Source organism: Mirounga angustirostris, unplaced genomic scaffold, assembly GCF_029215605.1.
Source record: "Mirounga angustirostris isolate CCGP_5_RB_7025 unplaced genomic scaffold, mMirAng1.0.hap1 SCAF_1, whole genome shotgun sequence".
Lineage (NCBI taxonomy): Eukaryota > Metazoa > Chordata > Mammalia > Carnivora > Phocidae > Mirounga > Mirounga angustirostris.
The window spans coordinates 118,684,425-118,709,981 of NW_026991709.1; the positions used below are offsets into that span (position 1 = coordinate 118,684,425).

The 25,557-nt window shown below is 41.5% G+C and overlaps 1 protein-coding gene and 1 long non-coding RNA gene across 5 annotated transcripts in view; one reads left to right on the plus strand and one right to left on the minus strand.

Annotated features, from left to right (window-relative positions):
- Positions 1-2,565: 2,565 nt before the first annotated feature.
- Positions 2,566-25,557, minus strand: part of GRK7 (G protein-coupled receptor kinase 7) — a 36,705-nt gene continuing 13,713 nt past the window's right edge. Inside the window, exons 3-6 of one of the 4 annotated variants that reach the window (XR_010410282.1) lie at positions 16,188-16,462; positions 8,045-8,518; positions 5,915-5,983; positions 2,571-4,264 (exon numbers count right to left, since the gene is read on the minus strand). Coding sequence is in view for 1 of the 4 variants with exons in the window: in XM_045903646.3 (XP_045759602.1) it covers positions 8,182-8,518; positions 16,188-16,462 (612 nt within the window). In the remaining 3 variants the exon portion in view is untranslated. Of the gene's footprint in view, positions 8,519-16,187; positions 16,463-25,557 lie in introns of all 4 variants that reach the window. The other 3 variants (XR_010410281.1, XR_010410279.1, XM_045903646.3) reach the window with 3 other exon arrangements.
- Positions 12,595-25,239, plus strand: LOC123863762 (uncharacterized). The gene is made up of 3 exons (XR_006795638.1): positions 12,595-12,681; positions 21,087-21,246; positions 25,159-25,239. It is a non-coding gene; the product is annotated as an uncharacterized LOC123863762 (long non-coding RNA).

Sequence of the window (25,557 nt, forward strand, 5' to 3'; positions counted from 1 at the left end):
GACTGGCCACAGAAATTTGCAGAAGCTGTATTGCAGCACAGAATTGATAGATCCGGGCAATTCACTCTGACTGTGAGCCAGGTGCTGGGCTGGTTTTCCTGTGTTTTCTCCCATCCTGACCACAGACTATTCTTATTTGATTATCTATACTCATGGACGACAGATAATTTTTTAGCCGAGGTATGTCTGGTGCAACATCGGGGACCTAATGATGCTGGAAAAAAAATTAATTTGCTTTCAGCAATTCAAACGTACCTGACATCCTGCATTGGACCTGGCAAACCTTGCCGGGGAGTTGTTAGCACAGGGACTTGAAAATGGTGCCTGCCACTGGGTGTGTCTCTGGAATGCCTGCTTGCCTCGGGGGCTCAGCACACTGTGTACTAGCAGGTGAACCTCTGAAGCTGTTCTTGGTTCTTCTGGCTCCTGGCTTTCTCCTCTCTGCCTCTCTTTCCCCAGTAGCGTCTCCTGCGGCACGGCACGCAGGAAGTATGGGCACGGCAGGAATGCACTTGACAACTGGCGGTGCAGATGGGAGAGGCAGGGCGAAGAGAACTGGTTTAAAAATATGTACTAGTAAGCTGGCCCACGCACCTCAACCAAACTGCTGGGGAAATGCTAGCTGCTTTCTGGGCTTGCCACCACCCCCACCAGCCCCCTATTTAGGGGCTCTTCTTTCTGCTGTGTGTTTCATAAGAGAACAACAAGAGAAAGGGCTCTTGGTGTGAACTTTCGTTAATGGAAGCAGAATTTCAAAAATATGCCTCAGGGTCCTTGATGGCATTATGACATTCTGGGCTGTGTCAATGGATAATCCTCCAAAAAAAAAAAAAAAAAAGGAAAATCGTGACTGTCATACAGAAATAAAAATGAATACATGTTAAAGATTTTTATTTAACGCATTCATGAGAAAACTGGTGTTACAACCAGTTGAAAAAAGGTAATAAAAACCATACATCTGTATGCAATAAAGGAATGTTGAAATGAAAGAGCAAATACACATAAAACTGGCTTAGGGGGTGTTGGGCTGAGTTGTATCTCTCAAAATTCCTATGTTAAAGTCCTAACCCCATGGGCGCCTGGGTGGCTCAGTTGGTTGAGCGACTGCCTTCGGCTCAGGTCATGATCCTGGAGTCCCGGGATCGAGTCCCACATCAGGCTCCCTGCTTAGCAGGGAGTCTGCTTTTCCCCCTGACCCTCCCCCCTCTCATGTGCTCTCTCTCATTCTCTCTCTCAAATAAATAAATAAAAAATCTTTAAAAATAAAAAAAAAATAAAGTCCTAACCCCCAGGTACCCCAGACTGCGACTGTATTGGGAGATAGGGTCTTTAAAAGAGGCGCTTAAGTTAAAATGAGGTCATTAGGATGGGCCCTAATCCAATATGACTGGTGTCCTTATAAGAATAAATTAGGACACAGAGACCCACAGCAGGAAGATCATGGGCAGACAGGAGAAGACAGTCTTGTAGAAGTCAAGGAGAGAGGCCTCAAAAGAAATCAGTCGCACTGACACCTTGACTTTGGACTTGGAGCCTCCAGAACTGTGAGATAATAAATTTCTGGTTTTCAAGCCACCCAGTTTGCAGTACTTTGTTATCTTAGCCCTGACCAACTAATGGCGGTGGGGGGGGGGGTTATTTGCATGTCTATAGACAAGAATTATTTTGCATTCCCATTAGTTATCTGGTTAATAGAGTTGTAAAATAGCTCCTTCAGAGTCAGATAACCTCTTCAGTTTAGTAGTAAGATAATTTATGACTAGGATCCGTAAATTACTGCTTGTGCGCCAAATCTAGTCCTACTACCTGTTTTTTGTTTTTTTTAAAGATTTTTATTTATTTATTTGAGAGAGAGAATGAGATAGAGCATGAGAGGGGGGAGGGTCAGAGGGAGAAGCAGACTCCCTGCCGAGCAGGGAGCCCGATGCGGGACTCGATCCCGGGACTCCAGGATCACGACCTGAGCCGAAGACAGTCGCTCAACCAACTGAGCCACCCAGGCGCCCTACTACCTGTTTTTTATAAATAAAACTTTATTGGCACACAGCCATACTTATTCCTTCTTGCATTATCTGTGGCTGCTCTCCTATTACAAAGGTAGAGATAAGTAGTTGCCATTTGCAAAGTCTAAAATATTTACACTCTGGTCTTTTACAGAAGTTTGCATATCCTCCTCCAGGCAATGCATCAGTTTTCCACTGAAGCACAAATGTTTCCTTACAATCAGAGCGTTCAAGGTCATTTGGTTCAGGGGTTCCCAGATTTTGAAATCTCACAGGTCCGTAAAATTTCAAAAAAAATTTGAGGGATGGTCAGAGGGTCTCCAATTTTACTTTTATAAAATATCAGCTGCGGGGCACCTGGGTGGCTCAGTTGGTTAAGCCACTGACTTCAGCTCAGGTCATGATCCTGTAGTCCCAGAATCGAGTCCCGCATCGGGCTCCCTGCTCAGCAGGGAGTCTGCTTCTCCCTCTGACCCTCCCCCCTCTCATGTGCTCTTTCTCTCTCTCTCTCTCTCATTCTCTCTCTCTCTCAAATAAATAAGTAAAATCTTTAAAAAATAAATAAATAAAATATCAGCTGCTTCATAAAAAGATTTGTATGTGTGTGTGTGTGCGCGCAAAAAGGTGATTTTATTAAAGCATGGGGATAGGACCCATGGCAGAAAGAGCTGCTACATAAAAAGATATTTTGAAGTAAATAGTGCATGAGAAACTTTGCTGCATTGTACTTGCTTTCATTTCTCTGAGGTTTGGTAAAACCTCACCAGGAACCACCACAGCTCATGGTCTAGTTTGTGGAACCAATAATCTGGCCTAACTTTAGGCACCAAATGCTGGCTCTGTCCAAGGGGACTCTGCTGGTTTAGACCAGGAGTCAGGTCTGGTGAAACTCCCAGGATCCAGGCTGATACCCTTCAGCCAGAAAGGGGTCCTCAGGGACTGATTATTGCCAGAGCCAGCTTGGGCATGCCCCACACACCGAGGTCCAGCTATGATGGAGCCCGACTTGCTTTAAATAATACATTTTTTTCCTGATTTTAAAAATAAAAATGTGGTCAGTACAGAAAACTTGAGAAAAAGTGGGAAGAACAAAATTCATCTCTACCCAGAGAGATATAAAGGTTTACTGACACACATGGGCAACAAAAGCACTTTCCAATCTAAAAATCGTAAAGGGAGAAAACCAAGCATCTCTCCCCAAACCAAAATGGAGCCTGGCACACGCAGGTAGCGGTATGTATTGAACAAATAACTAAACCTAAATAACTGCAATTATTTATCCTAGATGATCCAAGAAAACTCAGTAAGTCTTTGAAAAATTTTTTGATAATCAAAATGGCTAATATGAGGGTGCCTGGGTGGCTCAGTCGTTAAGCATCTGCCTTCGGCTCAGGTCATGGTCCCAGGGTCCTGGGATCGAGCCCCGCATCGGGCTCCCCGCTCCGCGGGAAGCCTGCTTCTCCCTCTCCCACTCCTGCTGCTTGTGTTCCCTCTCTCGCTGTCTCTCTCACTGTCAAATAAATAAAATCTTTAAAAAAAAAAAAGGCTAATATGATAAGTCTTCCTGGCACCCCCCTTCTTGCATTTATTTTTTTTCCTTGTGTCATTTTTTTTTTAAACTCTTAAGATTTAAAACTGCCCAGGACATCTCTTTAAGAAGCAAGGATTATGTATTTTCACTTGTTTTCATGTCCAAACAATTTACATAAATCAAGTTTTATTATTAAAATGCCCTAATGATACATACAATATAATAACCTTTAAAAATTGATCAGGTAGACTCTCATGATTTCAAGACGTGTAATTTCTAAGAAGCCAATTAATTGAATTTTCACTTCCATGCCTGGTCACCTAAATAAAAAACATCTTAAACCTGGTATTGAAAATAAACAATTGAGAGTATTTTTTAACTCTTTGTGGCATGCAATCTTTTTTTTTTTTAAAGATTTTATTTATTTATTTGAGAGAGAGAGAGAATGAGAGACAGAGAGACAGAGAGGGAAGAGGATCAGAGAGAGAAGCAGACCCCCCACCAAGCAGGGAGCCCGATGTGGGACTTGATCCCAGGACTCCAGGATCATGACCTGAGCTGAAGGCAGTCGCTCAACCAACTGAGCCACCCCAGGCGCCCTGTGGCGTGCAATCTTAAACTCAAGAATTCATCACTGTTTTCTTTGAAAACCTCATGCATACCTTCTGCTTTGATGGTACCTCTATGTCCCTTCCTGCAACTTATCCATCTCCTTTAAACCGATCTCCTCCTGTAGGAAACAAACATTCCAGATAACCTGACAAACTGGAAGAATAAAGATGACTTCACTCTGGTTCTTCTTTGTCTGAATACCTCACTCATATATGTGTTTGTTTCCCCTGATGTTTCATTATGTTTATGAAACTTCTCTATAAAAACATAAGCTCAATTTCACTTTTGGAAAATAAGCAAGCATCATCCCCTTTCAAAAATCACTTTCTTCTTTTGGTGAAACATCTGGTTTCGTCTTATTTAAGTCTTTACTTAAATCCCACCCACGACCTGCGCAGATGGCTCTACATTCACTTATTTCTCTCCATCTCCGATATTTAATCTCCCCGATCAGCTCTGTCTCTCACCTGCCCCACCCTTTAGCCAGAAGCCTCCTTCACTCTGAAGTGGCCCAGGTGGGTCCTGTACCTAGCATGTGATGAGGATGGGGCCTGGGATGGACTCCAATGTCTCCATTTATTCTAATTAGTTTTTTCTTTCATTGTGCATAAAAACTTTCCTTTTAAACTGCTCCCTGGGACGCAGCTCTCTTCCATCTCTCACCTCCTTTGGACCTTTTAACTAAGGTGGCCAAGTTTAGCTCTTACTAGTGTGTTCCCTGACCTAGAATCATTTGACCTGCTGCTACTTACTGACTATAGTCTTCAATTTATTATGCCCCTACAGTATGCAAGTCATGTGCTATGTGCTTCATATACATTATTTCTAGTCTTTGCTACACCCCTCCCTGAAAAGCTGTGTGACCTTGGACAAGCTACAGAACATCTCTGAGCTTCAGTTTCTCATTTGTTTAAGATTTGTTTATTTATTTCAGAGAGAGAGGGAGTGGGGGAGGAGGGCAGAGGGAGAAGGAGAGAGAGAATCCCAAGCCGACTCCCCACTGACCACAGAGCCTGATGCTGGGCCTGATCCCATGATCCTGAGATCACGGCCTGAGCTGAAATCAAAAGTCATATGCTCAACTGACTGAGCCACCAAGGTGCCCCAGTTTCTCATTTAAAATGTGAATAATAGCAATGACAGGAGTCTGCATTCTACCCTACACCATATAGCCTCTCTTAGACAGTTGTCTTATTTCTCAATGGTGTCCCCCAAATGTCCAGGATAGGGCTCAATGTGTAACTTAGCTCAATACATATTTACTTGGTGATTGTTTGAATATAGTTATCTTACTCAATTACTTTCCTGAGTTAGTTTTAAGAAATGAAACACAGGGCGCCTGGGTGGCTCAGATGGTTAAGCGTCTGCCTTCAGCTCAGGTCATGATCTCAGGGTCCTGGAATCGAGTCCCGCATCAGGCTTCCTGCTCCTTGGGAGCCTGCTTCTCCCTCTGCCTCTTTCTCTCTCTCTGTCTCTCATGAATAAATAAAATAAAATCTTTAAAAAAAAAAAAAGAAATGAAACACAGATTTGTATTAAAGTTTATCAAAAGCAATAGACATTCACATTAAGGAACCAATGCAATAAGACATTACTTTTAAATGTCTAATTATAAAGCTAAATACTAAGACCTCTACTCTTGGAATGCTCTAGTTAGTTGGATTTCTGTTAACTGTGAATTTGTTTTTTGTTAAAATAGACTTGTTACGAATTTCATCAAATTTTAATCTACTTTCTTGCCTTAGGAAAAAGAATCTGCTGGACACACCTGTATGTGCTTTGATGACCCAGGACTCTGCAGTATCTCCAGGGCAGTATTTGGAGCATCAAGAGCTTGCTGAGGATAGAGAATGAGCAGGAAGGTGAGTAGCAGGTGCACTAACCCAGGACTCAAGTCTGACAGGATTTCTTACTTCTTACTTACTGTGCAGGATATGGCCAATGCTGTCTTGTAGTTGAGGATTACTGTTGGCTGGGTTCCAGTTAACCAAATATTTTTTGACGAGTATTTTTGCAATTCTTGGCTCCTGTACTCAAGAGATAAAACTTTTTTTTTTTTTTAAGATTTTATTTATTTATTTGAGACAGAGAGCATGAGAGGGAGGAGGGTCAGAGGGAGAAGCAGACTCCCTGCCGAGCAGGGAGCCCGATGCGGGACTCGATCCCGGGACTCCAGGATCATGACCTGAGCCGAAGGCAGTCGCTTAACCAACTGAGCCACCCAGGTGCCCAAGAGATAAAACTTTTAAAATGATTTCAGCCAGGTTTGTCACCACTGGCACAAGTGAGATTTCCTTATGCACACATATATCTTTTTTTATCCTTTCTTAAGATTTCATTTATTATTTTTTTTCATAAGCTCTATGCCCAACATGGGGCTTGAACTCACAACCCCAGATCAAGGGTCACATGCTCTACCAGCTGAGCCAGCCAGGTGCCCCCCCTTTTTCTTTATAAGTATAATCATCTCAGATTTATAATTGTGTCCAGAATATTTTTTTACACCCTTAGAATTTTCACTTCGGCTGTGCTCTTGAGAAGTGCTAATTCTACAGTAAAGTACTGGCTGGGCAGCCACTTGAACTGAGGGCTACCATTTGTTCAAATCAGCTGCCAAGGCCATATTTCTCCTTCAGGTCTTGAAATAGCCAAGAGTCTACTTCACAAGATATGTGGGAAGAACTAAAGTGTACAAGGACAGGAAAGTCTACAAGATGAATATAGATGATGTTCAGTTTCATATATACTGCAATTGCCAAAATTACATGTTTTTTGGGTATTTGAAAAGTTGCTGTCAAATGTATAATTGAAACTTTGAGCAACCAAGACAGGAACCCATACATAACAGCGTTTCAGCCTACATGGCTCTGGTTCTCAAACGTGCCACACATCAGAAGTACCTGGGGAGGGCGCCTGGGTGGCTCAGATGGTTAAGCGTCTGCCTTCAGCTCAGGTCATGATCCCAGGGTCCTGGGATCAAGTCCTGCATCGGGCTCCCTGCTTCTTGGGAGCCTGCTTCTCCCTCTGCCTCTCTCTCTCTCTGTCTCTCATGAGTAAATAAATAAAATCTTAAAAAAAAAAAAGAAGTACCTGGGGAGCTTCTGAAAATCTAGATGCCCAGGCTGCCTCCCCCAGATCAATTAAAATATGGGGGTAGGAGTCAGATATTGATATTTTTAAAAGATCCCTAGGTGATTCTAAAGTTCAGCAAAGTTTGGGAACCAATGGCATGTGGAAAAATACATGTAAGCAATTTGTAGCATGTTACCTAAAGGACTCAACTTACAGAATACCTTAATTCACAGATCTCATGAATGTTTCCATTTAAAATACTTCAACATTATAATGGTAAAATATTTCAAAAATATGAAAAAGAGACTCTCGGTAAATTAAAAATTATTCTGTAATTTAAAATATTGCCAATATATTACAATCCACTCCTTTTTAGGGGGAGAATATCAGGAACATTTATTTCCAGCTTTCAAATCCTTTTTATAAGTACAGAAGCAGAAGAAATACTGAAAGATGAAGGGAAGAAAGGATATAAACAAAGAAAAACTAAAATGATTATTTACCAAGAATTGCAAATGCTCATTTTCTGAGTATACCACAACGTTCCATTCTCTATTCCTAGGACTTGGTGTAATTTTCAGGGACATGATGGTGGAGGGCTCATGCTTTTAGTTTATCAAAATAAACCTGAGTGTTCCTTTTCCCAGTCCTCAGTGAAAACTGAGACTTTACTCATCTTTATGAAAAAAGAGAGAAAGAAGAAAGAAGTGGGGGGAAAGAGAGAGAGAGAGAAAGAAGGAGGGAAAGAAGGAGAGGAGAGGAAAGGAGAGGAGAAGAGGAAGGGAAGGAGAGAGGGGAGAAAAATGTGTCCTAGTGGTGAGCTCACCTGTCCTTTGAACTGTTCTGTGGTTGAAATGCCCCTCCTGATTGATCAGTCCTCATTCAACAGATTTTCATGTGTTAGGAACGTTCGAGGATTATGTCAGCTGAGATTCCTGCTGCCTATCTGGTGGAGAGAACAACTTATAATAACAAACACACACCAGACTTGGATGAATTACCATCCCCACAATCTGCAGGCCTGTTGGGGTCGTTCAATTCTTCAAACAGTCCCGTTTCTATAATCTCTTCCTGCCATGCTATAGGGACAGCACCTGTTGCAAATCTTTGGAAGAACATCTTATCTTTATCATCAAATTCAATTCCCCGAACCTCAGAGAAATCTTCAATTTCAGCGATGTCTTTGGCATAAACCACTGAAGGGTCTGGCACAAATGGGGGCTCAATTAGGCCAGCTTCCAGGCGAGCAAAATTGATGGTTTTGAAGAAAGGGTGTTGCCTGGGATCATCAGACTTTTCTCTGTGAAGAAAGGAGATGGTCAGCCTGAGACACAGTAACAAACCAAAACAGGAAATGTTCTAACAATACGAAGTGTCTAGCATTCTTTTCCTGTAATACGATTTCATTTTAATTGCAAAGACAATATAACGATGTAAAGAATACTTTGGAAAAATAATAACTTTAAATTTCAGCCACAATTTAAAAAAATCACCCACAATTCCATCTTATGCAGACAGTAGCATTTTCATTGTTTGCAGATAACCTTCACATGTAGATCTAATTTTTAGAGTCAAGCAGTTGACATGACTTTTATTCTTAGTGTTTTGTGGAAATACAAGCAAAATTCAGTGGGGCCAGAACCTGCTTCCCTGCAACTTCCAGCCATTGCATTTTGCTCTACCCTTCAGGGTCACATAGAACAAGGGAAGCATGTCTATCCACACACAGCCTCACTCACATCCTAAAAAACAGCACCCATATTGCCTCAGTCTTCATATGACATGATTTTTAGGAGCTCCACCTACCTCCCCCAATTGCCACAATACTTTTAAAGACTTTAAAAAAATCCATTAGTAATTTTTAGTAGCATGAATGAGCATACATTCAATGCTCAAGACTATGGTTACTGGTTACCAAGCCCTCTTTCCTTGTGCTAGAAATTATGCCAGTATTTGCCTTAGAATAAGGGGGGGGGGGGGAAATGTATGTTCCCAATTGTGTAACTTCTTGTATTAGTTATCTATTGCTGTGTAACAAACTGCCCCAACATTCAGCAGCTTAAAACAACAAACATTGGGTGCCTGGGTGGCTCAGTCATTAAGCGTCTGCCTTAGGCTCAGGTCATGATCCCAGGGTCCTGGGATCGAGCCCCACATCGTGCTCTCTGCTCCACGGGGAAGCCTGCTTCTCCCTCTCCCACTCCCCCTGCTTGTGTTCCCTCTCTCACTGTGTCTCTCTTTATCAAATAAATAAAATCTTAAAAAAAAAATAAAACAACAAATATTTATTATCTCAGTTTCTGTGGGTGAAGAATCTAGAAATGGCTTAACTGGGTGCCTCTGGCTCAAGGTCTTTCATGAGGTTGTTCATCAGCGCTGTGGTCTCATCTGAAGGTTCAACTGGGACTAGGGGAGGAAATCTGCTTCCAAGCTCACTCACATGGTTATTGGCAGGTCTCCATCCCTCACCATGTGAGCCTCTCCACAAAGCTACCTTATAACTTTACACCTGGCTTTCCCCTGAGCCCAAGATAAAAGGCACAGTCTTTTTACTACCTAATATTGGAAATGACATCTCATCACTTCTGCCATATTGTTAGAAGCAAATGAATTAAGTCCAGCCCACCCTAAAGGAAGGGATTACACAAGAGTGTGGATAACAGGAGATGGAGATCTTTGGGGACCACACTTAAGTCCAGGTTTTAAAGAAATAAAAAGGGGGCTGTATTGTGGCATCAGATTCAAATGATTTTTTCCTTTTTATGTGAGTAGATATGTTCGTTAAGCATCTGACTCTTGATTTTGACATGGGTCATGATCTCAGTGTTGTGGGATTGAATCCCACCTTGGGCTCTACACTCAGCAGGGAGTCTGCTTGAGATTCTCTCTCTTCCTCTCTCTCTGCCCCTCCCCCTGTATACTCTCTCTCTAAAATAAATAAATAAATCTTAAAAAAAAAAAAAAAAAGAGGGGTGCCTGGGTGGCTCAGTCAGTTAAGCATCTGCCTTTGGCTCGGGTCATGTTCCCAGGGCCCTGGGATTGAGCCCCACATCGGGCTCCCTGCTCAGTGGGGAGTTCTGCTTCTCCCTTTCCCTCTGCCCCTCCCCTGCTCCTGCTCTCTCTCACTCTCTGAATTAAATAAAATCTTAAAAAAAAAAAAGAAAAAGAAAGAAATGTCTCCCCTTAGGGAAAAGTCAATTTCTGTCGTAAATCAACCTTGGTAAAAATTAATCACATTCATAGGTTTCCTTTACTTTTATTCCAGTTATCAAAAACTTTTAGGAAAAGAATTGAGGATTTCTCCCATATGCCCCCTTACAGATTCCCTACTATGTCAGATAATTACTGCAGTGAACTCTAACAGTTCTAAACACAGTAATGACATTACTAATAATAATAGTGGGAATAACTGGCATTTATCCAGAACCTACTCTCAGCTAATACAAAGTTAAGCTCTGCACTTATGTTATCACATTTACCATCACAACAATGCCTGTCTGTCTTTTCATTGTACTTTTAACCTCTTCACTTGCTTCTGCATTCATAAATGGCTGTGCATCTGAAAAAGCCAAACATAGGTGAATTTTTCAAAGGAAAATTGTAATCAAATATTATTATGGAAAAGAGAAATCCAGCTGTAGGCATCTGATGTCCAGCCATTCCCTGGGTTGTTCTGTGGTTCAGGCCTAGCCCCATCCAGAATGATGCAGGACTCCTTGGACTTATCTCATTATGACCCAACTGAAAAACAGATATGGAGAACTGTATCATGAGATACTACAAGCTGTCTCTGTTTTCCCCAAAGCCACCAAGTCTCCATCAATTTAAAGGAAGGAAAATGCAGGCTTGCCATCTACTAGAACCTACTGACCAATGTCTGTGTGGTTTACATCCTGTAGAGTCAGAGCCTTGAGGGAGGGTTACTGAGATAGCTTTGAAGCTTCAAAGATGGATTTTTCTCTTAGGTTTATTGAGGTATAATTTTCACAGCAACATTCACCATTTTAAGGTATCAGATTTTGGTGGCGGGGAGGGTATTAGATAAAATTTAAATGTGGCAGAACAAGGATAGAGGGGCGCCTGGGTGGCTCCGTTGGTTAAGCGTCTGCCTTCGGCTCAGGTCATGATCCCAGGGGTCCTGGGATCGAGCCCCGTGTGGGGCTCCCAGCTCGGCGGGGAGCCTGCTTCTCCCTCTCCTCCCTGCTCCTGCTCTCTTTCTCTCTCGCTATCTCTGTCTCTTTCTCTCTCTCTCCAATACATAATTAAAATCTTAAAAAAAAAAAAAAAGGGCGCCTGGGTGGCTCGGTTGGTTGGGCGACTGCCTTCGGCTCGGGTCATGATCCTGGAGTCCCGGGATCGAGTCCCGCATCGGGCTTCCTGCTCGGCAGGGAGTCTGCTTCTCCCTCTGATCCTCCCGCATCTCATGCTCTCTCTCTCTGTCTCATTCTCTCTCTCAAATAAATAAATAAAATCTTTAAAAAAAAAAAAAATCTTAAAAAAAAAAAAGAATTTAAAGGTGGCAGGACAAGGATAGAGCTAGAATTCCATCTATGTAAATCAGGAATGAACCCCAAGACTCTGTGTCTCAAAGAAAACAAAGGAACTGGAATGGGACCAGGTGACGTGAGGAAGGAGCTTGTACCACCTTGAGGGCCACCAGCAGGCGTGAACGCAGTATCCCCCAGGTCAAGAGAGCAACTTAAACTCACTCTGAGCAGCCTTAACTTGGATAAACAAAGAGTTCCCAGGGGCTCAGTAACCTTGAGAAATTCGCCAAGCCAGTCTTGACATCAGTATGAACAGTTCTCAAGGAACACCTCAAGTGACAGGCCCAAATGGCCTTGGTTTGCCCGACAGGGATGGCCACTTCAGCCCTTTTGCAACGAGCCACAGAGGATAAGGGAACAACAGGCCACTAAAGGTTTTCTTTATGTTCCTCAGCGCCCTGACTAGGTGACCCTGGAGGGCAGGGCCTAGGCTTTATGCCCTTTCTCACTAAGTGTCTGTGGTTGCTGATGCCAACAATAAAAGACCAGGTTTTCCAGTCCCTATTCCTTTTACTCAGTGTCTGGACCACGACAAATCTGATCACTTTACCTTTTGCACTAATGACTCTTACCTCAGTTCTGTAATTAGAAATAGCATGGATGTTATTTTACTCTTGAATCTTGCCCTGGCAGCTTCATGCAGGGATCTTTTGGCTCATCCTTAGGCAGTGCACTTTGGACAAATAAGAGAGGCTGTTGATGGGGCAACATCTTCTGCCCTAGCCAACCTGGCAGCTGCAGGAAGACTTCTCCTGCTGACTGGAGTAGGTTCTATTTCGGAGCATTTATAGGAGCTCTTGTGTTACTGAACCCTACATAGAGATTACAATGGATTTTCTTGGAACGGTCAATGAAGAAAAGATACCACCTGACCATACATGAAGACCACTCTGTGGGGTTTGGTCTGCCAAGAACAGTATGTATTGGTATGAAATTATGTGTCGGAGAAGCACTTAAGTCAGACTTGCATGATTAGTTGATCTTGTTCTGCTGCAGTGACTGATCAGAAAACCTGCAAAATGTTTAAGTAATCTTCAGCTTTTATTTTATTAGAAAACATCATAAACTCTATCTGGAGCTTTTGTGAGATGCTCAGAAAAGCTTTCAATTTATTTTTTTTTTTAAAGCTTTCAACTTCTATGTAAAACAAAATTAATTCACAGACCTATGAAGACAAAGGAGGAGATCCTTTCAGTGATGTCTAAAGAGGGAAAAGGGTTTTAAAATTTATTTCAAATGTTTGTGAATGCAAGAGGGAGGGGGCACTTGACCTCTCTTCTGTGTAACATGTTGAGTAGGCATTTGCTTGGCTTTGAAGGACACCACTAGATTAATCAAACATTATCTCATTTGAATTAAAAAAAATACAGAGAGTTGAAATGAAAATGTTGGAAGGTTTTCTCTTTCACCGAACAGCTGGTTTTTAAATGCCTTTTCTCGAATGTTGTAAACAGTTTTATTCAAAACAGTCACAACAACAGATGCTTTATAAAAAGGTTTTGCTTAATGGAGCAGCTTCAGGCAATGATCCAGTGCTCTAAGGTGGCATTTTCCTGAAGAAGTTTGTCAATATTTCATTTTCTATACCCAAAGTGTGTTTATAGAGTGTCAAGATAGATTTTTCAATCAAACATACCAAGCGGGCAGGTTGTCTCTTTTTTCCCCAAAGCCACCTTCAGGGAGGTCACCTGAAGAGGCTGTTCGCTTTCTTTGCGGCCTCCGCCGCTGTTGGGATGCCCTCTTAGACTCCCTGCACTTGAGAACCCGGGCAGTAGAGACGGTCAGGGGTCACCATTTCCAGTTCTCCTCTCCTCGCTGGGCACAGGGAAGACGACACTAGCCAGACCCTTGGACCTTGCGCAGGGCAAACAAGCGAGTGTAAGTGATGCGCGAGCGGGTCACTTCTGGGCGAGGCAGTACAAAGCTCCCCGGGGTTGTGGATGCTCTTTTCTCCGCTACAGCGACGGGAAGCCACGAGCTCCAGGGGAGCCGTCAGATGGATGCAGCCTGGCTCTCTGAGCCTCTGCTCCGAAGGGAGGTACCCGAAGTGGGTGCTGCTGCACGCATAAGGCACTCTGTGCGAGGGAGAAAAAAATTCCCGTCGTTGCAAGCCTCAGAGACTTTGGGATTTGCTTGTTATCATGACGTGGCCTGTTCCGACCACACTAATGCAACAACGTTGGACTCCACACAGGAAAATCAGTTCTACGTTTTCCTTCGCTTAAATGTAGAGTTTCCGTCAAATTTCAAAATACTCATTTGTTAGTTTGGTGTCTGTCATGCTTTGAAAGTCATTACAAATGGATCTTGTTTCGCTATTTAAAACAATGAGGTCGAAAATTAAAAGCTTACCTCCATACTCAAATATTTTGAACTGAGGCAGCCTTGTTCTAGAGCCTTCGGTAGCAGCTACTTGGAAGATTGAGGGTAATTTTACTGCCTATGTTCTGGGGTGATAGTAAAAAGCAGTCATATTACTTCATGTTGTAGTTTTCATATTTGTATATATTTTTAAATTTTGAAAATTCAATCTAAGAATTTAAGACGTTCAAGCTCATAGTTCAGTCAAAATATTATCTGGTATCTCTCTTAGAACAAATTAGTAATAATTGCTATCAGTTACTTTATATATGTTATATCTAAACCTCAGAGTTTCCGACTGTGTAAGTCAGGGTTCTCTAGAGAAACAGAACCAACAGGATGCTGAAAGGGTCCAGAATGTACTACGGTAGCATAAAAATTATTTTGGGCTGAAGGCATTTGCGAGTCAACAGATACAGGTTTTGAATTTCCCTTATCTGCCTAGAAGCAGAGACTCCAAAAACTGAACTCATAAATCTTCTCTCTGGGAGTCTTAGAACTGGGAAAGACTGATTCTTAGCACCAGTGACAGAAGTCGGCTCCACACCTAAATAGCCACTGTCACAAAACTCTCGTATCTCCCACCTATTCTCCTAAAAGTCATTTGTTCTCCCATAAGTGCCCTCCCCCCACCCCAGCAATTCTAAGAAATTATTTGTTTTCCTGCATGTACCCTTCTGCTCCTCCCCTTACCCTATTAAGATGGTCTATAATTCTAACTGATCCCAGTCACATTTTTCTGTGAACTCTTGTATACGTGCATAAATAAAAAAGCCTGTCTTTTCTCTTACTAATCTGTGTTTTGTCAGTTTAGTTTGCAGGCCTCTAAGAAGGTAGAGGAGAAGTTTTTTCTCCCTGACAATATGTGTGCATGTATATGAGAGAGACATGGAGAGAGAGAGAAAGAGAGATTGAAAGAGGGAGGGAAGGAGGGAGGAAGGATGGATGGATTATTTTAAGGAATTGGCTCGCACAATTGTAGAGGTTTGGCAAGTCCAAATCCTGCAAGGTAGGTCATCAAGCTGGAGACCCAGGGAAGAGTTGCAGTTCAAGTCCAAAGGTGGTTTGCCAGCAGAATTCCCTCTTCTCCCAGGGAAGTCAGTCCTTTTCTGTGAAGGCCTTCAACTGACTGGATGAGACCCAACCACATTATGAACAATAATCTCCTTTATTCAAAGGCTACTGATTTATATATTAAGCTTATCTTAAAAATACCTGCACAGAAGCATCTAGAATAATTGATCAAATATCTGAGTATGGTGGCCTAGTCAAGTTGTCATAAAATTAATCATCATACCCATAAATCCCCAATTTTAATACATGAGGATATTGAGACTCTGAGAAAGTAATTCAATTGCTTGAGGTAAAATGACATACAGAGCTGGGATGGGAGTCTATGTCTGCGAATCTAAAGCCCTTGGTTTTTTCTCTATATAACACAGTTACCCACTGCCAAGGGCCTTTTTACAGCTCAGCTTTTACTTATTTTGTTTCTTCTAAAATAGCTTGATCTTATTATTCCCTATAAGCAATAAAACTCGACTTTCTTCAAAAGGAAAGTGCCCTGGTACTGATGGGTTTTAAGTTTTAATTGTATTCCTTTTTGAATCATTTATTCACAATTCAAAATTCAAGAGATAATAGGGCTATAGAGTGAAAATCTTCATTTGCATCCCTGTCACCTGCCCCTAATTTCTTTTTATTAGAGACCACCAATCATATACATTCTTTGTATACTCTGCCCAAAATATTCTATGCAACTATTTGAATTATAGATCACTTTTCTTTTCTCTTCTCTTTTCCCCTTTCCTCTTTCTTTCTATCTTTCTTTCTTTCTTTGATGTATGCTGTTTTGCAACTCACTTTTTTACTTTAAAATATATCTTGGAGATCATTCCACATCAAGTGCTCACAGTGTTTGAAAGTATCAGAAACACTTGACCATATAATATGCAAATAATAATAGGAAAATAATAATACCTAATCCCAAGTCCTCATCATTAATCCAAACCTGTGGACAATGCTGACATTGCTAATTACCTCTGTTACATGGTAGTTTACCTGCTTCCTAAACGTTGCTCTGGTTTCTTAGCCAAGAAGAGTCTGCAAATATCTTTTGCTTCCTCTGTGAAGTTATCATGTTGGAATCTGACCTCTTCTTTCAGGGTTCTTTGCTTTAAATCCTCTTTACTGACTTTTTCCTTGTAATCTTTGAATGGTGTTCGTCCAGCAACCATTTCATAAATACTGCATCCCATTGCAAACCAGTCCACAGGGTAGGAATAACTCACTTTTTCCATTAGGATTTCAGGAGCCATATAACCATTGGTTCCAGCCTGTAACAGCCCAAACAAGAAACAAAACAAAACAAAAACACTAATTTGAGTGTAACAGATGCTGCTGATTGCCTATCCAATACCCATTCTCCTTTTCTTTCTTTGTTAAGTGAATCCTAAGTATTTGGGGTGGCAATGTGTCTAACCTATTCTAGTCTCTGCTCTCCTAGCATCCTCTGGGGCGCTGGGGTAGGCCATGTCATCCATTCTGGCCAAGAGGATTTAGCTGGAGTGCATTATAAAAGGGACAGATGAGGGGTGCCTGGGTGGTTCAGACAACTGACTCTTTTATTTTAAATATTTTTTTCAGTAAAGTAATGCCAACCTATCATCTTTAATGAAATCACGTACTTTGTGTTTTTTTCTTATGGATATAATTTAATATTTTATTTATTTGTTTGTTTATTTTTTATTATGTTATGTTAGTCACCATACGTACATCATTAGTTTTTGATGTAGTATTCCATGATTCATTGTTTGTGTATAACACACAGTGCTCCATGCAATACATGCCCTCCTTAATACCCATCACTGAGACAATTGACTCAATCTCAGCTGAGGTCTTCTCAGGGTCGTGAGTCATGCTGGGCATGGAGTTTAATAAGTAAGTAAATAAGTAAGTAAATAAATAAATAAATAAAATAAAGGGACAGATGGGCTGCCCTTGAAATGAGGAAGTCACCTAGCCCCTCATTTCATCATTAAGGTGAAAAGTTCAAGTGGATGTCTCTGTGATTCCCCTAAGCTCTGCCTCTGTATTTTATTCACAGATAATAGAAAATTAGATGCATGGTTTTAAAGGTTGAACACTTTATTGCTAATATTGAATGTTCATATATTACCTGGTCTGTGATTCTTCCTCTATTTGCTATATAATGATATTAATATCACACATCTCTGCCTATCCCTGCATTGAAAAACTAGCACAGTCATTTTAATCTAAAAAATTCCACACATGAAAATTCATTTAACATGCATGACTATATTTTGTAGGCACATTTCTACTGACAGTACATGCCAAATGACCATTGAGTTAAAAAATATATATTTATACATATAACTTAAAATTTACCATCTTAATAATTTTTAAATGTACAGTTCAAGAGTATTAAGTACATTCACATTGTTGTGCAACCATAATCACTTTCCATCTCGCAAAACTGAAACTCTATACTCATTAAACTACAACTCCCCATTGCCCCCACTCCCTAGGCCCTGGCAACCACCATTCTACTTTCTGTCTCTACTAATCTGACCACTCTAGGTACCTCATGTATGGGGAATCATGCAGTTATTGTCTTTTTGTGAATGTGTTATTTTAATACATTCATTAATTTGACAAATTTTTGAAAATATTTTATTTACTTATTTGAGAGAGAATGAGAGTATGTGTGTGCACAAGGGGAGGGGCAGAGGTAGAGGGTTGGGGAGGGAAGAATCTCAAGCCGACTCCAAGCCAAGCACAGAGCACCACATGGGGCTCGATCCTATAACCCTGAGATCACAACCTGAGCCAAAACCAAGAGTTGGACACTTAACTGACTGAGCAACCAGGTACCCCCAATAAATATTTAATGAATATCTATAACATACCTTGTAATATAAAATATACATATATATACATACACACACACACAAACACATTGTTTTCCAAAAACTAACTTGTTTTTGGTTAAAGTATAATGTATAACCTCTGCAGCAATTAAAAATTCAAAGAACACCTGGGGCACCTGGGTGGCTCAGTTGGCTAATTGTCTGCCTTTGGCTCAGGTCATGATACTGGGGTCCCGGAATTGAGTCCCATGGCAGGCTCCCTGCTCAGCGGGGAGTCTGCTTCTCCCTCTGCCCCTCACCTGGTTCGTGCTTTCTCTCTCTTGCTCTCTCTCTCTCAAATAAATAAATAAATAAATAAAATCTTGAAGGAAAAAAAAGGAAAAATTCAAAGAACACCCTAAAATGACAATAGGCTTCTATTAGTACATAAAAATGATCATATAAATTACTGGCAGAGTTGTGAAAAACAGATGTGCTCTGTAAACTGACCCAGACTTTTAGGAGAGCAGTAAGATAGAGTCACAGAAAATAATCAGTTTACTTCATCTCGGAGTATATACCTCCAAGAAATGACTCAGAAGAAAGAAAAAGGAATCTACATAGAGATGTTCATAGCTCCATTATTTATAATGGTCACAAGCTGGAAAACTCCAAAAGCCCGTCAATAAAGACAACAGACTAGAGTCTATTGTTAATACTATATATTTCACACACTGATTACAAATATGCATTCCAGTACATCAAAAAAGGCTGGAAAGTGTTTTTAGTTTTTTATCAGGTGATTTTTTTCTAATTGCTTAAGTATATATTTTTACATGCACTATATATATAATGCCCTAGGAATATTAAATTTCATGGATAATTTCTACATGGGTAACAACAATGAAAAGCATATATGACCCAAGCACTAATGAGAAGTAATTGGCCTGTCTGGAAGTGACTGGGTCTGACAGGCCGGGCATGAGTCAGCATGGTACTGCTGTTTTCGTAGAAGCTGATATATAATTTGGGTGACCATATGTTCCGGTTTGCCCAGCACAGTCCCAGTTTACATTTGGTGTCCTGGCATCTTGTCTAGTTTTGCATTTGTCCAGACAGAAGGGTCCTGTAGGTTCCCCTGAGGCCCAGGATGTAGTCTTACTCGACTTTGTATCCAAACTAGGAACTTACTATAGGGCCTCACGCGCTGCATACCCAACAAAATGTTTGTTAAATAAACAACAGTAAAGATGGTAACTAGATGTTTTCCATTCACTATGCAACCAATATTGAGTTCTACGGATACCAAGACATATGATACCTGGCTGTTGCCCTTCAGGATTTACAGGCTGATGGAGACAGGTCAAAAGGTTAATTAAATAGAGTACAGTAAATGCTATAATGGGAGTATAAAAAAAGCACAGGGAGGTGAGAGGGTATGTATGTGTGTGTGTGTTGGGGATATTTCACTGAAGAGTGATAGCTGAGCTGAATCATGAGGGAAGAATCTGTCCCCCTGAGTAGGCTAGCCAGCTAATGAGCACGTGCAAGAGATGGAGCCAGAAATAATGTGGGGTGTTCAGGGAGCTTTAAGGAATTTGGCATTTCTGGAACACAAGATCTGTGGGATGTAATGGTGGGAGGGGAGACTAGAGGAAGAGATGTGGATGAGACTGAGAAACACCGTATGCCAAAATAGGAAAAATTCATTCCCAGTCCCCCTTTTCCCTTGTATCCCTCTACCAGAGAGGTCAGAAGGCTGAGCACTCCATCTCTCAGCTTCCTTTGTACCTAAGGCGACCATGTGATATGAGCTTTATTTGAGAGGTATGCAAGGCAAAGGTGCTGAGGGTTGTGGAAAAAGGGGAGTAAGCCTACTTAGAAATACCTAAAAGATATAAGACAAATTAATGGATCAATAGAGGGATGGATAGATGGAGAGATGTGATAAAGTGAATCTAATAAAATATTAATGATATACAATGGAATATTGTTTGGCCATAAAAAGGAATGTATTAATTACATGCTACAACATGGATGAACCCTGAAAACATTATGCTAAGTGAAAGAAGCCAAATACAAAAGGCCACATATTGTGTTTCCATTTATATAAAATGTCCAAAATCGGCAATTCCACAGAGCCAGAAAGTGGATTAGTGGTTGTTTAGGGTTGGGACAGGGGGAATGGGAGTGACTGCTAAAGGGCAGGGGGTTTCTTTTTGGGGTGAAGAAAAGATTCTAAAATTGTGATAATGTTTGCATTGCTCTATGAATATACTAAAACCCACTGAATTGTATACTTTAAATGGGTCAATTTTACGGTATTTAAATTATATCTCAATAAAGCTGTTCAAAATGTTCATGGTAAACAGGTAGGTAATGGGGCTTCTGGGTGGCTCAGTTGGTTAAACGACTGCCTTCAGCTCAGTTCATGATCCTGGAGTCCCGGGATCGAGTCCCACATCGGGCTCCCCGCTCAGCGGGGGGTCTGCTTCTCCCTCTGATCCCCTTCCCTCTCATGCTCTCTGTCTCTCATTCTCCCTCTCTCAAATAAATAAATAAAATCTTTAAAAAACAAAACAAAACAAACAAAAAAACAGGTAGGTAATGGGTATACAGGTGCTTGCTGTGAAATTCTTTCAACTTTCCTGTATGTTTGAAAGTTTTTATAATAGAATGCAGAGGGAAGGGGGCCCTTGGGTGGCTCAGCGGGTTAAGCGTCTGCCTTTGGCTCAGGTCATGATCCCGGGGTCCTGGGATCCAGCTCTGTGTTGTGGGCTCCCTGCTCATTGGGGAGTCTGCTTTTCCCTCTCCTGTTGCCCCTCCCTCCCGCTCGTGCTCTCAGTCTCTCTCTCGAATAAATAAATAAAATCTTAAAAAAAAAAAAGAATGCGGAGGGGAAAAGGAGTGAGAGAAGGGGATGCAATACGTAGCTGCTGGTCCATCAGGCACAATAGAATCTTCTACAAGGGTCATAAAGAGGAACTACAGGGGAGAGTGAAGAAGAGGGAATCCATCTACCCAGCTCCCTCCCATCTCCTATTTCCATTTGTCAAGGATTACCCAAAAGCTAACTTGTCTGTATTTCTAGATGTTGTCCAGACCTTCAGCAGCTTGCTAGAAACCAGGATTCACATTGCAGTCTGATATTTCCTCCAATTCTAAAAGAGGAGGTGCAACTCAGCCTACAAGTGGAGCCAACAGAGTGCTGTCCAGGAGCGAGAGAAGAGGCAGAGAGAGACTGTTAGAAGGTGTGTGAGGTTTGTGGCCCAGTACTCCAACTTGATGAAATTTCTCAATGATTTACTTTGGTATGGGGCTTTTTCATTTGTGATGCTGGCTACTGGCAGGTCACTCAATCCAGGATCTAAAGGCTGTCAGAATCGGGAAACTTTCTTATATTACTTCTTTGATCATTTTCTCCCTTCCATTTTCTTTCCTCTCTTTTTGTTTTTGGAAATCCTGAACGTATCCCCTACGCTTATCTTTTGCTTCTATTTTCCATCTCTTTGTCTTTTTCTAGGATTTCCTTTTTTTATTTTTTCTAGGAGAACTTCCTCTATTTTTTCCCTAACTCTTCTATTTTTTTTTAAGTATTTTATTATGGGAAATTTCAAACATATACAAAAGAGAGACTAGAATAATAAACCCAGTATATGCTATACTCAGCTTCAAGAATTATCAACAAATGGTCAGTCTTGTTTCATCTGTGTCCCCTACCCACTCCTACTGGCCCAGACTCTCCTAGACATCATCATTTATATTTCACTATGAGTCTCTAAAAGGTAAGGCCACTTAAAAGCAAACAAACAAAACCAAAGCACTACAATATCATTATCTCACTTTAAAAATAACAAAAATTCTTTAACATTATCAAATATCTGGACATGTTTACACTTCTCCAATTGTGCTATAAAATTGTCCTCTAAATAGTTTGCTTAAATTTGGATCTAAATAAAGTTCACAGTGAACTTTACCCTACAGTGAATCCATCAGTTGACAAGCTTCTTGTCAGCTTTTTGGTGTTACATTCTTAAATACAAGTAGTCAAAGATCACTTGTTATTTGAAGGAACCCTCCAAAATGAAAGACTATGCAAAAACAAACAGAAGAGAGAAGCTTATAGAAAGTAGGAACAATGCAATGAGTAGAAGTGTCATTGTTTGGTATGTCTCTTTAATCTCTGTGAATATATAAGTTCCTCATCTGTCTGCCTCCCCAGCCCCCTGGAAGATTTTGTTGGAAAAGCTGGCTAAATTCTAGAGTGCCCCAGGTCAGATTTTGCTGACTGCCTCCCTGTGGTGTCATTTAACATGTTCCCCTATTCTTTGTATTTCCTGTGAATTAATAGCTAGATCTAGAGGCTTAATCCTTCTACTGAAATTTCATTTCTGCAAATGTTTTTTATTAAAGTATCATTAACATATAATAGCGTGCACAGATCATAGATGTTCAGTTCAGTAAATTTTGATAATTGAATACACCCACATAAATACCACCCAAACAAGATATAGAATATTTCATCCACCCAGAAAGTCCCCTTGTGTCTCTTTCCAGTCCATTCTCCTCTCTACTTCCTAGGCAACCACTTTCTGATTTCTGTCACCATAGATTAGTTTTGTCTGTTCTTGGATTTTATGTAAATGGAATTGTATGGTAGATACTCTTTTGTGTCTGACTTCTTTTTTTAACATAATGTTTTTGAGATTTATCCATGTTGCCCTGCAAATTTATTTGTGAATTTTTTTTATTTCCAAATGCCCTTTTTCTTCTCTGAATGTTCCTTGTTTTCTAGCATCTGTTCTTGCTTCATGGATGCAATATCTTCTCTTAAATCTCATAAGATATTAATTATACATTTTTAAAAAATGTTACCTTCTACTCATTGCATTGTTCCTACTTTCTATAAACTTCTCTCTTCTGTTTGTTTTTGCATAGTCTTTCATTTTGGAGGGTTCCTTCAAATAACAAGTGATCTTTGACTACTTGTATTTAAGAATGTAACACCAAAAAGCTGACAAGAAGCTTGTCAACTGATGGATTCACTGTAGGGTGATCTTGCCAAGCCATTTCAGTGGGGACGCCACCTGTGAGTACCCACAGACCTTTTGTGTTAGGCTACTCCATTTCCTCAGAGAGAGATATGCTCCAATACCCCATTTGAGAGGGGTCAGCCTGCTTGCTCTCATTCTGGGAGCTAAGGTGGGGAGGGGACTGAGGGTCTCCCCACATCACATAGTATTTCATGCTCTACAACTCTCAGTTGGACTATATGTTCCTGTGTCCAGCTTCTCTCTGGTTCAATCTCTTCTGCTGGGGTGGGAGAAGCAGGGAGAAAGACTACAAACAATATCCAACTGCAGTTCAGACAGTGGTGATTGGTAAATTCTACTTAGCAACACTGATTGTGAGTTCGCTCTGTGTGTGGTACCCTTCCAATGAGCAGATTTCAGAAGCAAGTGACTTTAGTGATCAAAATAGTTAATTGGGTCACCAGATAAATATCAGTTGCTCAGTAGAAGGTATAGGGTGAAAGTGGAGAACACACCTTGTCCTAACAAAGGATGTGAGACACAGCTAGGGGAAAAATTGGAAATAATAATGTAAAATGCTTATTAAGTGCTCATTACATGCTAATTATTTTCTCAAGTGCTTTATGTGAATTTCTTGTTTCATCTTTATTTTTTTTTTAAAGATTTTATTTATTTATTTATTTGTCAGAGAGAGAGAGAGAGCACAAGCAGGGGGGACAGCAGGTAGAGCAGGCAGAGGGAGAAGCAGACTCCTTGCTGAGCAGGTAGCCCAATGCAGGACTCGATCCCAGGACCCTGGGATCATGACCTGAGCTGAAGACAGACACTTAACTGACTAAGCCACCCAGGCATCCCTTGTTTCATCTTTATGATAACCCTATGAGATAGAAACAATTTTTATCTCCCATTTTACAGATTAGAAAACTGAACTACAGGGTGCCTGGGTGGCTCGTTGGTTGGGCGACTGCCTTCAGCTCAGGTCATGATCCTGGAATCCCGGGATCGAGTCCCACATCGGGTTCCCTGCTTAGCGGGGAGTCTGCTTCTCCCTCTGACACTCCCCCCTCCTGTGCTCTCTATTTCTCTCTCTCTCAAATAAATAAATTAAAAAAAAAAAATCTAAAAAAAAAAAAAAGAAAGAAAACTGAACTACAGAGGGTTTAAATCTTGCCCAAGCTCACCCACGCAAGATTCACACAGATCTCTGCACTTAGAACCACTACATTACACTGCCTCTTTGGAAGTAGGTGATGTGGCTTTTTCTTACCCTTCCAAGTTCCCTTCAGGATTTCTTTTCTCTCCTTAGCGTCCTCTCCTTCCATCTCCCCATCTACCAAGGACCAAGACCTCATCTTGGTCCATTCCTGCTTAAGCTGCTTCCCTTCCCCTTTTCCCAACATCCTTTGCCTGTATCTCTGCTAATCAGGCTGGCTGGGCTGCTCCACACTACCCGAGATTGCTAGGAGGAGGGAACCAGATCCCGAGCCATGCTCCGGGACCACCTTGCTCCCTCCCCAGGGAAATAAATGAAGAATCAGCCCGCCATCTTTACAGCACTATAGCCTCTTGGTGTAATGGAAAGAGCACAAGACAGCATGCAGGGTAGCTTTAGATCCCTTCCAAATAATTTTCAGGACTAAATTTACCTCTTGGCCCTAAAGACAGAAAATGTCAGTGATGGAATTTTGAAGAGCATCACCTCCTTAAGGAGTGGAGGTATTTCACAGAGAAGAATGGAATTAGAGGCGCACTCCAGACTCTAAGCACCCAAATTCCATCTCAGCCTCCAGCTGAAAAAATTAATTGCCTGCCCTTTATGCCATTTGTCTTCTGCATGTGGACTGCCTCCTCGGAGTGGGGTGGGAGGAGAGAACGGGCCAAGCAGCATGAGGCAGGGTCCAACCACGCTGACCTCTCACAGCTCAGTTTAACTCCTGCAGTTACAAAGGGCCTCCACACATCAGTCTCTGTGTCATCAAAACAGTCACTTTCAGTCCATGTGACCAGAACAGCCATTGCCAGGGCTAGAGGGATCACTCAAGTGTCAGCAGCCACAAAACTCTCAGGGGAGCTTTCTGTATATATTTTTTTGTTCTGTTTCCTTCATTTTGTTTTGCTTTTGTTTTATAGTGCCTTTTGATGGACCCACATAGTCAACACCTGGTCAGGCAAAACAAGGTATACCCAGCATGGCAGGGCATCAAGCATCAGACCTCACAGGGTTTAGGAAGCCAGTAATAACGCCTCCTTCCATATTGCCCCCCAGGGGGCAGCAAGAAGTACAACTACTACAGTCAACCGCGTGTGTATTGCTTAGGTCCATCAGGACCACCGGACACCTACAGGTGTTGAAACTTTGAGGAGGGTGAACACCCTACGGTGGGATCAGGATCAGAGCCAGCCTGTCCGGACCTGTGCAGACACCCCTTCCATTGTCCTTGCTGTTGGATGCTGGCTTCCACTGACCCTGTAGCTGTTGTCACCCTTACCCCTGGGCCCATGGGAGCCTGGTGGCAAGGCCAGGCTGGG